Here is a 17,862-nt window from a genome sequence, read left to right on the forward strand (position 1 = left end):
ATATATTTTTTGAGACTGGCTGTGTTGCCGCGTAATGTGTCGAGGTACCTGAGGCTCTGGAAACCGGGGTAGGCATCGTCGGGCAACGGTCTATATTAAGATGGTTACGTCAGGATCAAGAGGAGGAAGATTTTTGTGTCAAATTGTTCGCGGTAGATAGAAGAAGTGCACATTGAAGATGTGCTAATTGTTAGCGGTTTGAATTAATTTGTTGGGAAAAGTTGGGTTAGGAAACCAATTATGTGAGTTGTTTAGCATATATTTATAATTTAATTGAAATACTAATGATTAATAAACAGCTTTTAGCAATAAGATCACCAAGATGAACGGTGTTTCTATTTCGCTGAAAAGACGGCAAATCCAACCCTCCCCCAACGTCAACACTAAAAGATAATTGTTCCAGTCATGATGCCGATTGCGAACAGCCGGGAACCTCCCTGCCGGAGATGCTGTGTACCGGATGTGTACACGATGTGGAGCTACTGTCGATGCCGCTCGGGGTTGCCAGACGCAAACGCTATCAGGAACGCCCGTTTGCCAAGCGGATCGACCAAAATTAGCCACCAGTATCGCCAGGAATGCAGGGAAGTTTACGCGGCACGACTTCAACAACTACGCCAGGTTCAACTTGCTGCCCAGGAGGCGTTGGCCACTAAGCAGCGGGAATGGATCGAGAATCAGGCACGGATTAAACGGGACTACGAAATCGCCAAGGCGGAGCTGCAGCAGAAGGTAGAGGTTTGTGAAAACTCCTTCCGATTGCGAGAAGAGCAGATTTTGGGACGGTTTGAGGTTAGAGGCATGGTGACACAGCAGAGTGCGGAAAATAGAGGGAACGAAGAGCTGATTTGGGCTCGACGTTGCGAGTCTTCCGATTCGAAGATGGAACCAGCGGAGACAAACAAACAATCTGGTCAGGACAACCAGGCTACTACGACATCTGAAGGTGGCGCCGGGGTGGACAACATTGAGAAACCAGCCGGCAAAACCACTTCGGATAGGGCGTTTGCTGGTGTGTCACGAATTGATGCGGATTTGTTGTCAACATTGGGTGAATCTACAGGTCGAAGATGGGAAGCCGTAACAGAGTTAGCCGTCAGCACGTTACCTTTCACTCACCCGTCTACTGTGCGAACTTGCTCAAACGTCATCGAGACTCACAACACTATCAGCAGCTTTGCGAGCAAAACAAACAGCGAGGAAAGTTGTTTACAATTAGCGGTAGGCCAGCAGGAGGTGGAATTCGATGGGCTGGTGTCGTCGAAAAAGTGCGGTCTTGATCAGCTGTTGCCGGTAAATCGAGAACCTGTGGAGCAGAAACTCAGTGTCCAGCAAGAACAGCGATCGATTCGGGACCAAGAATCACTAGATCTGGACGCGCAATGTTCGCCGAGGCCAAGAAACCAGCAACTACCACCTCTGCACGAATCAGGATCGCAGCTTGTCGTGTGTTTGACGGCACTGCGAGGGCTTTCAAGCCCAAAAAGTGAACTTCACGATGACCCACTGTTTATCAGCACGATTATCAACATCGATCGATGGTATGGATACTCTGGTGCCGAGAACTGTGGGAAAACAAAGAAGTTGATTGGACACTCAAATCAGAATGAACGCGGAGCGCGTTCACCGAGTTTAGAGCGATGGGAAGGGACTGGCGGAGTCTCGACGATAAGGCACGATTGGCTTGACAAACTTATCGTGCGTCCGATGCAAGGAGCACAGCTGAATGCTGTTCCACGCGTGTCTGCAATGATCGAAATTGGCGCTCTGGAACTAACTATAGCGCAGCGGAGCGGAATTTTACTGGACTGCTGGTTACCGAAACTTAGGCAGGAGAATTTCCAGTGGTTCCAAATCGATCCCGGTGGGAAGAGATCGGTTGAAGCAGATCCATTGGCAACCAGAGCGAATCAGTACCATCGGCGGCAATGACGAACGGAGGTAACAACGGACCGGAACGCCGGACCATTTTTACGGTCGGGGAAATGTTGCCGCGTAATGTGTCGAGGTACCTGAGGCTCTGGAAACCGGGGTAGGCATCGTCGGGCAACGGTCTATATTAAGATGGTTACGTCAGGATCAAGAGGAGGAAGATTTTTGTGTCAAATTGTTCGCGGTAGATAGAAGAAGTGCACATTGAAGATGTGCTAATTGTTAGCGGTTTGAATTAATTTGTTGGGAAAAGTTGGGTTAGGAAACCAATTATGTGAGTTGTTTAGCATATATTTATAATTTAATTGAAATACTAATGATTAATAAACAGCTTTTAGCAATAAGATCACCAAGATGAACGGTGTTTCTATTTCGCTGAAAAGACGGCAAATCCAACCCTCCCCCAACGTCAACAGGCTGATTATTGGAATTAAGAAGTTTTATTTTAAAAATCTGGCCACCTTGCGATGTGACATTTGCACTTGAAAAAATATCTAACTAAGTGTTTGTAACATTTATGGACCGAATGTTCTTAGATTGGATGAAACCAATCATTCTTTACTTTATTGGAATTATTTTTATTATTTATAAAGTTTAAAGTTTCCTAAATAACGTATCATATCACCTTTTCTTGGTAATTTAGAGTAGTTTCCAATGGAAAATGACGAAACTATCGTCATTACTTTATTATAAGTGTTCAGAAAATAATTTCTAATCTGCCATTGAATAAAAATTAATAATAAAATAATACCGTCAGTGGTGGTGACATTGGGTCTGGGCGGTGAGATTGGGTCAAAGTGATTTTTTACGGATTTTACCATTGCTCAGGTTATTCTCAGTGAAACTAAATTCTATTAAAAGGGTTGTGTAAGGGACATCTCAAGACGACTTTGCTGAAAAAAAACTCGTTCCTAGAACAATTCCTGTTATTTTGGCAACTGTCTAAAGTTGAGGTACGTTTTTGGCCAAAAATGGCAATTTTTCTAATATTTTTGTTGGATTTGCTCGAAAACTACCCAAATGTTTAAAAATAATTACATCAAATATTGTAGCATGATTCCCTCGAACAAGAAACACTGTTGGATGACTTGTTTTTATCATATCGTTGTATTTGAGCATCATTTTTGTTTCATTTTACCCAATGTCACCCCCTCTAAGGGGTGAGAATGGGTCAATTTTCAAATTATTGGCATTTAAGGTAGTGTTCATCAAAATCCAACATATGTTAGGAAAATGTTAGTAAACTATCTACTTTGAAAGATTTTCGATGTTATTTAAATTGTTTTTGTTAATAAGAAATTACGAGAGGTGTTACGTTTGTTTTTTTGACTCATAGTCACCCCCACTGACGGTAATAAAAAAGAAAATAAATACCGACCATACACTTATTACAGGATGATTTGGAATCAAGACTTGTATTAAATTGAATTGCTTATCATGTTAAAATTAAATTGGACTAAAAATCATTAAGATAACATCAAACCGATCATGATTCTAGCCCTGACAAATTGCATGTCACTTTCAATCCTTGTTTCAAGCAGTATCTTATCTCAGGCAAGTGCATCGCTTCAAACTCACAGCCCTTAACCAGAAGCTTTAATGTTTAAACAAACTCGAAAGACTCTTCTCCCGAGCCCAAGCTTTCATTAATTTACGAAACAAATTTACCCATTCCGGCAATTACCCAACGGAATTCAAATATGAATGCAAATACAGCTCAGACTCAACCCCGGTTCCTGGGCCCAGTCTGAACTAGTCGTAGAAGCAAACTAAGAGCATCTCCACCGTCACCGCCAACCAACCAACGCCGTTAGTCTCCCAGAGTGCTCTCAGATAAAGTGAATTTCAATTAAGCTTAGCACTCGGCGCAAGAAGGAGGAAGCTCACAAATTCCATAAAGAATAAATTTAAAAAAAACACCCCCCGAAAAACTGCATTCCTCCTTCGGGTTTAGGTTTCTCCCTGCACTGGTGGAAGGAAGTGTGTTGCCCCAGGTTGGGCGGAGGAGGGCGGGCAAAAGGTGCACACTGTGCCACAGATACACTCTACGAAATGAAACACGGAAAAAGGAGCATGCTGTAAAGATTTTAATATTTATCATTACCACATATCTTCTTCGTGCTTCTTCTTCTTCCCAGCCACTCGCCCGGCAGCGCAGTTTATAATGGTCATATCTTCCTGTGTGCTTGTCGTGTCTCATCGCAGTGTGCCTTGGAACAACCACATGGCACACTAGGAGGATCCCTTCAGCTTTGCTCGACACCTGTTTCTGTTCTGAGAACGACGACGACGACGACGACCCAAGAAGACGATAGTTTTCGTTTTAGTTATAGTCGCTTGGCAGTAAAAAAAAAGCGAAGCAAGAAAAACTTAAATTCTGCTGCCCAAGCACACACACACAGCCACACCAGAAAAGCACTATCTCGTCGTAGTTAATGGCTGTCTTGTTTTTATTTCAGCAATAACGAAAATGTACAATGCCTTTAAAAATGAAAAGGTCGGAGCTCTATTATTGTTCTCACCCCTTCTTTCCCGGGCTTGGTTCATCCCCTGAACCGCTGCGAAAACTACTTTTATACGACGGTTGGCGAGTTGAGGAAAAAAATAACGTCTGGGAACGAATTTTTAGCGGCGCTGCAATCTTGGCCTACTTTGCCTCCATCCCTGCTGTTTGTTTTGGGCTGATGGGTTCAAAATATTTTAAGTGTTGTTTGAAAAACCTGAGTTTATCTCGATTTAATCAATTTTATTAAAAATGATTGTCCCCTGTTTATCAAAATATTCTCAAAAATTAAAAGGATGAAATGTGTTTTGTTTCTTCAAAATGACTCTTTCATCGAACAAATCTTGTATAATCAATATCACTTTTGAAACGAATTTTCATGCATAAAAAAAAATGCTTATTAAGGTCGATAAATTGTGTTTTTAATCCTTTAAGTGTCCCATTTTGCCCTTTTAAAGCATAGTTTTTTTTTCCCAAAAATGCCATTGATAGGTAATTTGGAATATTTTTTTTATTGTCCTAAGAATCCTTGAATTCATTTGTTTTTTGGTTTCTTTACTCATTTTCAGTTAACTTCTTTGACTTTTTGTTTAAGGCCCATTCTACAACTTGTTTGACATTTTCTTTTTTTGTGTTTGTCACATTTTTTCTTAATTTTTTTTTTAACATTATCTTTTCATTCGCAACAAAGTCAAAACATAAACTTGAAATAATATAACATAACATAAAATTTGACAAAAATGAAGGGTTATTAGTTAAAGAACGGCCAAAGCTGATCGAGGATTTTGTTTTCCTTACATTTCCAAAGTCCTAGGAAACAGACAAAATCATCAAATCAAAGATATTCTTAAAATGTAGCGGTTGAGTAAAGAGTAAAGAGTAAAGAGTAAAGAGTAAAGAGTAAAGAGTAAAGAGTAAAGAGTAAAGAGTAAAGAGAAAAGAGTAAAGAGTAAAGAGTAAAGAGTAAAGAGTAAAGAGTAAAGAGTAAAGAGTAAAGAGTAAAGAGTAAAGAGTAAAGAGTAAAGAGTAAAGAGTAAAGAGTAAAGAGTAAAGAGTAAAGAGTAAAGAGTAAAGAGTAAAGAGTAAAGAGTAAAGAGTAAAGAGTAAAGAGTAAAGAGTAAAGAGTAAAGAGTGCTCTTTGAGTATTCAAAATTTGGTAAAAAGGATTTTTTGTGATTTTTCAGACAATCCAGTCTAGGTGTGGAATCAAATAAATAAAATTTGAAAAAATAGTTTCTTATATCAATAATAGCATAATTGATAACTTCATTTTTTTACACATTTCAAAAGCTGAATTTGAATGTTGTTCTTGGGAAAAACGATCGACTCACTTTTGCAAGCAATTTTGTTTCAATTTTCTGCTGATAAAATGTTGTTTTTTTAAATTTTTTTTACAATTTTGATTTTTATACCTTGATATGGTTTTTAAGCAAGCTTTTATTATTAATTCTGAAATAAATTAAATTGATTTTAGGACAATTCAGCTTCTCCATTTTTTGTCGAGATAATAAAAAGATTATGACACTTTTATGTTTTTATTAATAATGGTTTCACAAATATTTCTTTTTTATGAGAGGGAAATAATAAGAAAGAATTTGTGTTCATTCTAATTTACTTTCGATTTCTCTCAATTTTCAATAGGCCAACATACAGCAAGGAAAATTTTGAAAATATTCAATAATATTTATTTGCTACTTCAAACGCATCGTGTAACAAACTGGTTAGGGAGCGTTCTTTTATTACGTAACGCTAAAAAATGATCCTCCATCCTCCTTCAAAACACAATATCCATAAAATTTAACAAAAATGGTAAATACTGATTGGGTTTCTTTTATTTCATAACGCAAAACAAAATGATGTTTGAACCGTAACAAAATTTCCACAGAATTTAACAAATTTTGTACGGAGCTTAACACCGCCTTCGAAAAAATGTTTTTTTTTTTATTGAAAATTATTTTTATTATCAATTTAGAAAATGGTTTCACCTGACCACTGTCAAAAAAACTAAAAGGATGGTAATTTTCCGATTTGATAAGGAAGTGGGTTAGAAAAATGTTTTTGAGTTTGATTGCAGAAAAAAAAAAGATTTTTGAAAATTAATAAGTACTGTTCATCACTCCAAAAAGCATTAATTTGAGTGCAAAATTTGTCTAATTTAATTAGGCCGTTGCAAATATTTTTTGAAGTTAATAACAAATAAATAACAAGCCATGGTCCCAACATTCGTATGAAAAAGTGTTTTAAAGTGCATTTAACACCTGCCCAGTTGTTTTGCAATCATTAATTTTCAAAATATCTATGTATTGAAGAGACTTTTTTTTCGCCGAAAAAATACTTTAAAATATTTTTGATCGTATACACATAATTTTACATATAATTTTAAACGCAGGAAAATGTTTTTTTCTAATTGTTTTTAGTTGGTTAGACTTCAATTTTCTTTAAAATTTTGAGTTTTTTTTTAAATATATTTTTTTTTGCCCACTGAGTATTTGAACCGATTTTGAAGGGAGGGGGCGACATAAACATTGAAAAATGTTTGCAATAATCAATTCAATATAAAAAAGCGATAACAATTTCGACTGTTATCATGAGAAGATAAAAAGTTCATAAAGGATTAAAATTCAAAAATCCTCAAATATTTTCAAGGGGAAAAAAGCACACTCAAATTCATCGTTAGCCAACAACCCACGTTCTCTGTACGAGCAATTTAATTTTCGCCCCGAAAAGTTTTAAAATTATTTATACGAAAATTTATGATTTTCCTTTCCCTAATTATGGCGAGAGGGGGCGCTTGCACTAAACCCCCAGCAGCGTTATTTTTTTTTTCTTTTCTTTCAAGAAACTGCACGCAAACTGAGCCCAGCTTCTGAAAGCGCACGAAAGAAAGAGTTGAAAAGTTCGCTCGCAACTATTTCGCAAGTGCCTTTTGGCGGAACAAACGAACTGAGCTTGAAGAAAACTGGGGAGGTTTTGAAATTTTTAAAGGGGGAGGGCAAGGTGGGTTACAAAGTGATGTCAGGGAAGCAAGAAGTGCTGATGTTAAGAGAAAAGCGGAAACCTCTTGAGGAGCTTTTTTCTTTCTTATTTTCTTCTTCTTTTTTGTGTTTTCCACACCACCCCACAGGGGGGAGGGGGGGTCCTTGCCTCAACTTTTCATTGTTTGTCTTGTGTTGGCAAGTGACTTGAGCAGGGGGTAAAATGGGAACTTGGCGAAGAAGTTTTTCTTAGCTGGGCTTTCTTGCAGCTGATGCTGGCACGCTGCTGCCGCAGTGGTTCATAGTTAATAGAGTTTTAATTATTGCCGGACAGTTGAGCCAAGTGCGAATTGCGCAAACGGTCAAGAATTTGAAAGCAATTTGAAAGCTGGGATTCCGGTGACGACGACGGTGGCGACGGATTTAATTAGCGTCAAAGTTGGCGACGTCGAGGGAGTGCGATTTTTAAAATTCAATTTGCAAACTAGCAATTTGGAATTCATTAGGGAAAGTTGCTCAATTTAGGGCAGCGCCAGCTTTACTGAATTAAAGTTCATAAAAAGACACACTTTAGTTCCAAAGAAGACAATACAACCTACCCCTTGAATAAGACACTTCAAACACACAACCTTTAGAAGGGGGCATCTTGATCCTGGCAAATATGATTAGTCAGCTGATTTCATCCAAGTGAGCCTGTGTCTCTCTTTATGAGGGTCTTTTCAACACTCATAAATCCCCTCCCACTGCGTCGTCCAACAATCCAAGAAAGCCTTGCTCCGGTTTCCGGGTTTGCTATTAAAACCGCCTACTCCAACCCTCACTGCTTCTCACCCCTTTTCATCCCTATAAGAGGGGTCTTATTATCAGCATCAATTAATGTGTATCCGAGTCTACCTTCCCATTGACAACAAACAACCAACGACGGCTAGGAGCACCGTGAAAAATCTTTTAAGAAAAATCGTAAGAAATACGTTCCTTTTCGAAGAAAATTTTCATATTTTTCTTCACTGTTACTTCAACAAAAGAGGCAGTAGCAGATCATAACAGCACTCTCAAAACCCAAACACACAAACCCCCCTTTTGCCAGGCCTTATTAGAACCGACAAGACCCGGTTTGTTATCAAAAACATTGGCTCTATCGTCATCGTCGTCCCAGTCCCCGTCCCAGTCAAAGTAGGCGGCGGCACGAGCGAACACTCAACTCTTCCTCATCGAGTGAGTGAGTGGGAGCTTTTGTGCCTTCCAATCAGCCATTTAGCGGTTTTGGAGCGCTTCTTCCCTTCTTTTTGACTGGGGAGAGGAAAACAACTCCTCTTATTTTGAGAATGGGGAGGGGGGGGGGGGGAAGTTGACGTGGGGTTTGATTTGAGGAAAAGTATTTTGGTTCGAAGAAAATATTAGTTTAAAAGCATTAGAATAACTAAAATTTATTTTAAAAAGCAGATTTTTTTGTGGCATTTGACTAGGGTTGTTAAGGGTTTAAGTTGAACTTTTTCATGTGTTTTTGTTATCTTTTTGTACATTTCTAAAGGTTAATTTCTAATATTGTCCTAAAATATATTTTAGGCCATTCGGAAATGTTAGAAAAACTTTTAAAGTTGCATACTTTTATTCTTCAAAACTTTCTAAACAATTAATTTTACTTTTTTTCTGTGTCGTAACTTTGGCAAAAAATTGTTTGATTTTCATAAGGCTGGTACAAATTTTATTTAAAGTTTTGGTCTCACAACGAAAAGTGATATAAAAAGAAAAAAAAACGCGCGTGAATGAATGACGTTTGCAGGGAGTGTCCATATACTACGAAACTAAGGCATGGTAATAAAGAACGTAAAAAAGGTGCAGGTGGTTATGTTCTACATGACCAATATGACAAAGAACTTTGTACAAAACTCCTAAAAAATATTCTATTTTATTTTATATTTTTAAAACATTGCCTATGTATTTAAACTAAATAATTTATTCCTATAAAATGTTTTCAATCTTTGGCACCTCTGTGGAAATAAATTGCCAAAACAAGTATGGTTCGGAAAATGTCCAATGAAAATGGTAATTTTCATGTCCAGTATCAAAAACCATGCATTTTGGTACCCATATTGCCCAAAGTCGAATAGTTCGATTAATGTCCCCCGGTAGAACCTTCCCGAGGGCACTGGCCACTCCGGGTGTGGCCAATCCGGTCAAAATGGCCATTTTCATTACCAGTTTCAAAAACCATGAATTTTGATACCCATATTGCCCAAATTTGTATGGTTCCGTAAATGTCCTCCCGGTAGAACCTTCCCTCAAGGCAATGGCCACTCCGGGTGTGGCCAATCCTGCCAAAATGGCCATTTTTATCACCAGTATCAAAAACCATGAATTTTGATACGCATATTGCCCCAAGTCGTAAGGTTCCGTAAATGTCCTCCCGGTAGAACCTTCCCTCAGGGCACTGCACTGGCGACTCCGGGTGTGGCCAATCCAGTCAAAATGGCCATTTTCATTATCAGTTTCAAAAACCATGAATTTTGATACCCATATTGCCCCAAGTCGTATGGTTCGATTAATGTCCCCCCGGTAGAACCTTCCCGAGGGCACTGGCCACTCCGGGTGTGGCCAATATCCTATAAATGTGGTCCCAAGCCCATTGCCCCAAAACATTCTGGTCCGGTGACCGTCCTTACAATCTTCATAAGAACAGAATTCCTCCCAATTTAGTGCACAAACTGTGTCTTTCAATGTGTGCGTGTGTGTGTGTGAGCAATAAAATTACCACCGTGGATCCGCTTTTGTCGAAACCTCGTAAGGCACTGAATTTTTCTGAGGCTATCTGTTAGCTTAAATAGTTCGCATGAAATGTGGCAACATGGTGCAAATTTTGCCTCCTCTCCTGTTTACGTGGAACTGTCACGCGAGAATGTTGCACCATGTTGCCACATTTCATGCGAACTATTTAAGCTAACAGATAGCCTCAGAAAAATTCAGTGCCTTACGAGGTTTCGACAAAAGCGGATCCACGGTGGTAATTTTATTGCTCACACACACACACGCACACATTGAAAGACACAGTTTGTGCACTAAATTGGGAGGAATTCTGTTCTTATGAAGATTGTAAGGACGGTCACCGGACCAGAATGATTTGGGGCAATGGGCTTGGGACCACATTTATAGGATATTGGCCACACCCGGAGTGGCCAGTGCCCTTGGGAAGGTTCTACCGGGGGGACCTTAATCGAACCATACGACTTGGGGCAATATGGGTATCAAAATTCATGGTTTTTGATACTGGTAATGAAAATGGCCATTTTGGCAGGATTGGCCACACCCGGAGTGGCCATTGCCCTGAGGGAAGGTTCTACCGGGAGGACATTTACGGAACCATACGACTTGGGGCAATATGCGTATCAAAATTCATGGTTTTTGATATTGGTAATGAAAATGGCCATTTTGACCGGATTGGCCACACCCGGAGTGGCCAGTGCCTTGGGGAAGGTTCTACCGGGGGGACATTAATCGAACCATACGACTTGGGACAATATGGGTATCAAAATTCATGGTTATTGAAACTGGTAATGAAAATGGCCATTTTGACTGGATTGGCCACACCCGGAGTGGCCAGTGCCCTCGGGAAGGTTCTACCGTGGGAACATTATTCGAACCATACGACTTGGGCCAATATGAGTATCAAAATTCATGGTTTTTGAAACTTGTAATGAAAATGGGCATTTGACCGAGCCACGTAGCCCAGTGGTAACGCTTCCGCCTCGTAAGCGGTAGATCGGGGTTCAAATCCCGGCTCGGACCAACACAACTGGTGATCTTTTCCCTTCTGGAATTGATTGCTTAGTAAAGGGAAGGTAGTGTATCGTCACAAACTGGACCTTATCACGACACCTTAGGAAGGCGACCTATGGAATGTTAACATTAACCTTAACATGTTAACATTAAGTTGAGAATGAAACTGCCACTGAATCCGCTTTGTAAATGCCGGCCCCGATACTCTTCAAGGGTGTTCCCCTCAGGAACTGGGAAAGATTTACTTACTTATATTGCCCCAAGTCGTTTGGTTCCGTAAATGTCCTCCCGGTAGAACCTTCCCTCAAGGCAATGGCCACTCCGGGTGTGGCCAATCCTGCCAAAATGGCCATTTTCATCACCAGTATCAAAAACCATGAATTTTGATACCCATATTGCCCAAATTTGTATGGTTCCGTAAATGTCCTCCCGGTAGAACCTTCCCTCAGGGCAATGGCCACTCCGGGTGTGGCCAATCCTGCCAAAATGATCATTTTCATTACCAGTATCAAAAACCATGAATTTTGATACCCATATTGCCCAAATTTGTATGGTTCCGTAAATGTCCTCCCGGTAGAACCTTCCCTCAGGGCAATGGCCACTCCGGGTGTGGCCAATCCTGCCAAAATGAACATTTTCATTACCAGTATCAAAAACCATGAATTTTGATACCCATATTGCCCAAATTTGTATGGTTCCGTAAATGTCCTCCCGGTAGAACCTTCCCTCAGGGCACTGGCCACACCGGGTGTGGCCGATATCCCACCAAATTGTTCCCAATAATTTCGGTATTCCGGTGACCGTTCTGGCTACCGTCAATAACTTCTTGGACCTCCTCTCAAGTTCGTGCACCACCTGCGTGTGTGTGTGTGAGCAATAAAATTCCCAACGTAAGGTCCGTCTTTGATGAAAGTCTGATGGACACTAAATCCTCCAGAGGCTAACTTTTAGCTTAAATAGTTTTCACGGCATCTACGCAACAGAAACAGAATGTCACGCCGAGGGCTTGCGACGGTAACGCTACATTTTCGAAAAATTTTGCATTGACACCGCAGATAGAGCTTTAAGACAAAGTCCTTTGTCAAAATGAATTTGTCACTGATCTATGATAATTGAGCTAATTTCACAGCTTGTTACAATCTATTCACAAAACAATAAGCTCCCTGAAAAACTAAAAAACTAGTAAACAAATGCCTAAACAAAAATTACGGTTAAATACGGTTCCAAACACAAAGCAAATAAAATTTTCTCAAAATTCTTTGTAATACTTTTTTTGAAAACCTTCACTTTTCTTTTAATTTAATTTGGCAGGCAAAATTGCCTTCACACATATGCCTTCCCGTTTTTGGCCACATTCTGTGATTTCTGGTACCAAAATCGATAAATATTGTATTTTTGAGAATGATTTATTCTTCTTTCAACGGTTAAAAAAATAAAATATTTCATCTAGATTGTGTACCCTTTTTGTGTCAATAAAATGTAAAAACTAAAATTGCCTTTAAAAATGTGTAAAATTACATCATTACACTAGTTCCATGTAAATTTAGCTAAAATTACACCGAATAAGAGGTAATATTCAAGAATTAAATTTTTAGGTCTGCCAAAATTCAATTTTTGTATTCTGGATGTGTGAACCAACCAGAAATGAAAATGACAACTTTTTCTCAATATCAAGTTTAATAAGAGACATAGCACTTTTCCGATAATTGAATTTGACAATTTGTTTCGTAAATTTTAGTTTTAAGTTTTGATTTATTTACGTGCTAAATTGTATCCAAATAGAATTATTCAAGCATTTTTTTTACAAATCGTTGCGTCGTTGCTGAATGGGCCATAGTTGTATTAATTTTACTTAAATTAATTATGATTTGAGTACTTATTTATAAATTGAAGATTAACATTATCAAAAAAACGCACTTGAAAGAAAACGGATTTTTAATCATTTTTCGTTAAGGTATATTTTTAACAACTTCCTTTGCTGATTTTTTCATAAAGTCGCTTATTTTTTCAAGTTGTGCGAAACATTGTGTGACTAAATAAAAATTGTTTATCGCTTTAGAGCGATTTTTCATTTGATTAACATTTTAAGATCTTGTATCTGGGTAATTCTCTACCAACTCACACGAAATCGGGAAAAGTTGCCCCGACCCCTCTTCGATTTGCGTGAAACTTTGTCCTAAGGGGTAACTTTTGTCCCTGATCACGAATCCGAGGTCCGTTTTTTGATATCTCGTGACGGAGGGGCGGTACGACCCCTTCCATTTTTGAACATGCGAAAAAAGAGGTGTTTTTCAATAATTTGCAGCCTGAAACGGTGATGAGATAGAAATTTGGTGTCAAAGGGACTTTTATGTAAAATTAGACGCCCGATTTGATGGCGTACTCAGAATTCCGAAAAAACGTATTTTTCATCGAAAAAAACACTAAAAAAGTTTTAAAAATTCTCCCATTTTCCGTTACTCGACTGTAAAAAATTTTGAAACATGTCATTTTATGGGAAATTTAATGTACTTTTCGAATCTACATTGTCCCAGAAGAACATCACAAGTTATCGCGATTTTACGAAAAAAAGTTTTGAAAAAGTTACTTTTTGCGTTTCTCTTTGTTTCGTCGTCCGTGTCTGTCGCGGGTGACCATGAACGGCCATGATCGATGACGACCAACTTTTTTAAAACTTTTTTTCGTAAAATCGTGATAACTTGTGATGTTTATAAGCAAAACCCTTATGTATATATATTAAAATTTTTGTAATTGTCTGCTCTACAACTTTGTAGAACATTGTTACACTCTAAAAAATAACCCTGCAAAGTTAGAAAAAACACGAAATTTTAAAATGAAAAATTTTGTTCTAAATGAAAAAATGACCCTTCTGGGACAATGTAGATTCGAAAAGTACATTAAATTTCCCATAAAATGACATGTTCCAAAATTTTTTACAGTCGAGTAACGGAAAATGGGAGAATTTTTAAAACTTTTTTAGTGTTTTTTTCGATGAAAAATACGTTTTTTCGGAATTCTGAGTACGCCATCAAATCGGGCGTCTAATTTTACATAAAAGTCCCTTTGACACCAAATTTCTATCTCATCACCGTTTCAGGCTGCAAATTATTGAAAAACACCTCTTTTTTCGCATGTTCAAAAATGGAAGGGGTCGTACCGCCCCTCCGTCACGAGATATCAAAAAACGGACCTCGGATTCGTGATCAGGGACAAAAGTTACCCCTTAGGACAAAGTTTCACGCAAATCGAAGAGGGGTCGGGGCAACTGCTGTGTGAGTTGGCGGAGAATTACCCATCTATATTTATCAAGATTTTGTAGGTAAACATTGCTATGAAATAAGCTAAAAAAATCGACAGTGTCAATTTTTTTTAAATTACTGTACCTTTTTTAATTATTTTTTTGTATAAAAAATCTCAAACTGAATTTTCGTTTGAATATTAGTTGTTTTTAAATTGGATAACATTAAAATCTGAGTTGAAGACTCAAGTTTGAAAATGAGAATGTAATTTCAATAAAAAAAATTAAAAAAAAGTACAGTTCGTTAAAGAACACTGAAAAACAAAACCTTGTAGAAAGCTAGTGTATCTTTAAATTTTATCATTTTTCCAAAAAAGTTCATAACTTTCCCAAATTTAAATCCAATCATCCGGTACCCTTACCGCAGTGCCCTTAACTGCCTAACCTTCTGCTAGCAGGTTTCGACTTTAGCACAGCTTCTTCATATGTACGTATGTGTGCACGTGTGTGTGTGTGTGTGTGTGTGCCTGCGGTACACGGCCAATTCATTGAGGCAGGCAAATTGACACGGTTCTTGTTTGGCCAAGTTTTCACCCCTCGAGGAAGAAGTTGAAGAAGTTGGGAAGGGGAGGGTGGTTGGAACATGGCTTCCACTGATGCTACTTTGGTGGTTTTGGAAACACATTCTCTTCGATCCGAAACCAGTTCAGGAAGGCAAACGTGTCTATCCCGGAGCAAGCTTCCGACCCTCTTCCCTCCAATCTCATCTTCCGAAAAGTTCTTTGTGTTTCTTGCAGTAACAAGCGTCGTCGTCGACGACGACGTCGTCCTTTTTGCCAAGAAACGAGGACCGAGCTTAGCATCTGGGCTCGCTCCCCCTCCCCTGCTCCGTGCGAGCGAGTGTGTGTCTTTGGGTATGTTGTACAATCATTAACAAAGGCAAAACAAATAGCGAATATAAAATTTATACACCAGGAAGTTGTTCATAAATTACGATCCTGATAATAGATCCTTTAAGAGCCATTTTTATCCGTTTCGGCTCCCTCCGGAGAGTATCGGTGGTGGGGGTCGTTTGTTGTCTTTGTGCTTCCTTCCGTCCTTCCTGCAGCAGAAAACAATCCTTCGCTGGACGGATATTAGCGCAGAGACGTTCCCCGTCCCTGCCACCAACTCATTCCGGAAGGATATAACCGGACGACCGGAGCTTCATCTTCCGCGACGACCGACTATAAAGATTATCCCGGCAGAGGACGCGTTATTACCGGGTTGGTCCCCGCCGAAAGTTTACCTTGGTTGCTGCTTTGCTGTTCTTTCGAAGAATTTCAAGCGATTTTACGATTTTTAAGTCATATTTAATGAATAATTATTGCGGCAAACTTAACGAGGTGGGGCTGGCCATTTTGACAAGGAGTTGAGTTGAGTTGAGTTGAGTTGAGTTGAGTTGAGTTGAGTTGAGTTGAGTTGAGTTGAGTTGAGTTGAGTTGAGTTGAGTTGAGTTGAGTTGAGTTGAGTTGAGTTGAGTTGAGTTGAGTTGAGTTGAGTTGAGTTGAGTGAGTTGAGTTGAGTTGAGTTGAGTTGAGTTGAGTTGAGTTGAGTTGAGTTGAGTTGAGTTGAGTTGAGTTGAGTTGAGTTGAGTTGAGTTGAGTTGAGTTGAGTTGAGTTGAGTTGAGTTGAGTTGAGTTGAGTTGAGTTGAGTTGAGTTGAGTTGAGTGAGTTGAGTTGAGTTGAGTTGAGTTGAGTTGAGTTGAGTTGAGTTGAGTTGAGTTGAGTTGAGTTGAGTTGAGTTGAGTTGAGTTGAGTTGAGTTGAGTTGAGTTGAGTTGAGTTGAGTTGAGTTGAGTTGAGTGAGTTGAGTTGAGTTGAGTTGAGTTGAGTTGAGTTGAGTTGAGTTGAGTTGAGTTGAGTTGAGTTGAGTTGAGTTGAGTTGAGTTGAGTTGAGTTGAGTTGAGTTGAGTTGAGTTGAGTTGAGTTGAGTTGAGTTGAGTTGAGTTGAGTTGAGTTGAGTTGAGTTGAGTTGAGTTGAGTTGAGTTGAGTTGAGTTGAGAAAGCAAGAAAACCACCTCAACCCTGCTACCTGAATCAATCCATCTTTTTGTGTCTCCTAACCACCGAAGCCCCGCAGCCAGAATATTTAGATGCACTCCGGAGCATAATAAAACCAAGAAGCGGTAGCGCATCAGACCAACTTTCGGAACATTTTCCGTGCGCACACGTGTGTGTGTTCCTCCACGTTTCCATGTAAAAGTCGTTTCATCCCAAGGAACAAAGCAGGCCTGGAGCGAACACCAGGCAAACGACCGAACCGAGCCGAGAGATCTAGCGCGAACGATAGCACGCTGGCTGGCGAAGGTTGCTGCGATGCCGATCGTTCGTGACGATGCTGCGGAAATTTGCGGAAGAATGTGTTCAGCGCTGGCCTGCTGCGATGCGTCGTTCGGCAAATGGTGGTTTAAGGATGAACTTGCCCGGAAAGTATTACACATGGATGCAAGTTGCTTCCGGGATTGTTTGGCTAGGAGGGGGTTCGAAGGGCACAAAGGAGGGGTCACTAATCGTAGTTTATCGCTTAAGATTAAATGTAAACAAAAGTTACTTTAAAATTAGCTTTAGCTTCAAAAATGGCGAGGCAACCAGAGTTCCAGAAAAACCACATTAAATCAATGATTTTTCATTTTCCCAGCCACGTTCCGGTGGTGAATACTAATTCGCCAATAATTGGGCCCAAAAATCGTTCAACTTTCAGCACCGGTGCTCCGGTATCAATTTCAACGAATCGTGATTCAATTTCCCAATTGCCACAAATCGTATAAAGTTTCAATCTTAAATTCCACCACACAGAAACACAAACTCGTACACCTTGTCCAGCTGGTGTTCTCGTCCATGCTGGAATTTTTCCGGACGTCCTCTTCCAGCAGTCCCAGTTGTGGAGGAAAGTTGGTCAGAGCCAAGCCGCAGAACGAGAACGAGATAAGCCAGCTCCACAATGATACCGGGGGCCCGTTATAAGGAAAATGTTCACTAAATAACACAAAGTCATGCCGACGACGACGACGACGGTGAATGTGTGTGGTTTGTGCTGTCTGTGAGCTCACTTTTCGTGCTGGGAAGTTACAGGGAGGGGCGAAAGGGGACGGATTTATGGAGTATTTATTTAGTTGACAGATTGATAGGTGACAGATTTTTATTGGGTTTTTGTTTATTGAAAACTTACCGTTTATTTAGTTGAGTACCTTTCACTATACAGTATTTAACACTTTTTAAACACTTACCGTGATATTTCCTTAAAATTATTCACTTCACTTCGTCTGCAAGTTCGCTGCAATTGCTTAGGTGCAACTTGAAGTCCGTAATAGAAGTGCTCAAGTCACGTTTTTCAGTTTTCACTAAAAACGCCTAAATTTATGCTTCTTGTAAGGCAACCGAGAACTTAATTGGTTATTT

At 39.5% G+C, this 17,862-nt stretch overlaps 2 protein-coding genes across 5 annotated transcripts in view; both read left to right on the top strand.

The window, feature by feature from the left end:
* Window positions 1-17,862, top strand: part of LOC120422115 (cytotoxic granule associated RNA binding protein TIA1-like) — a 610,909-nt gene that overhangs the window by 338,359 nt on the left and 254,688 nt on the right. The gene's annotated exons all lie outside the window — the stretch shown is intronic.
* On the top strand, window positions 33-2,343 carry LOC120422114 (uncharacterized). The gene is made up of 2 exons (XM_039585482.2): window positions 33-242; window positions 300-2,343. Exon 2 carries the CDS (start codon window positions 406-408, stop codon window positions 1,930-1,932), a length of 1,527 nt encoding a protein of 508 aa, XP_039441416.1. The 5' UTR covers window positions 33-242; window positions 300-405; the 3' UTR covers window positions 1,933-2,343.

Source organism: Culex pipiens, chromosome 1 (genome assembly GCF_016801865.2).
Source record: "Culex pipiens pallens isolate TS chromosome 1, TS_CPP_V2, whole genome shotgun sequence".
Lineage (NCBI taxonomy): Eukaryota > Metazoa > Arthropoda > Insecta > Diptera > Culicidae > Culex > Culex pipiens.

Excerpts from the sequence above, each read along its gene's own strand:
- LOC120422114 (XM_039585482.2), top strand. The coding sequence starts at position 406 with ATGATGCCGATTGCGAACAGCCGGGAACCTCCCTGCCGGAGATGCTGT.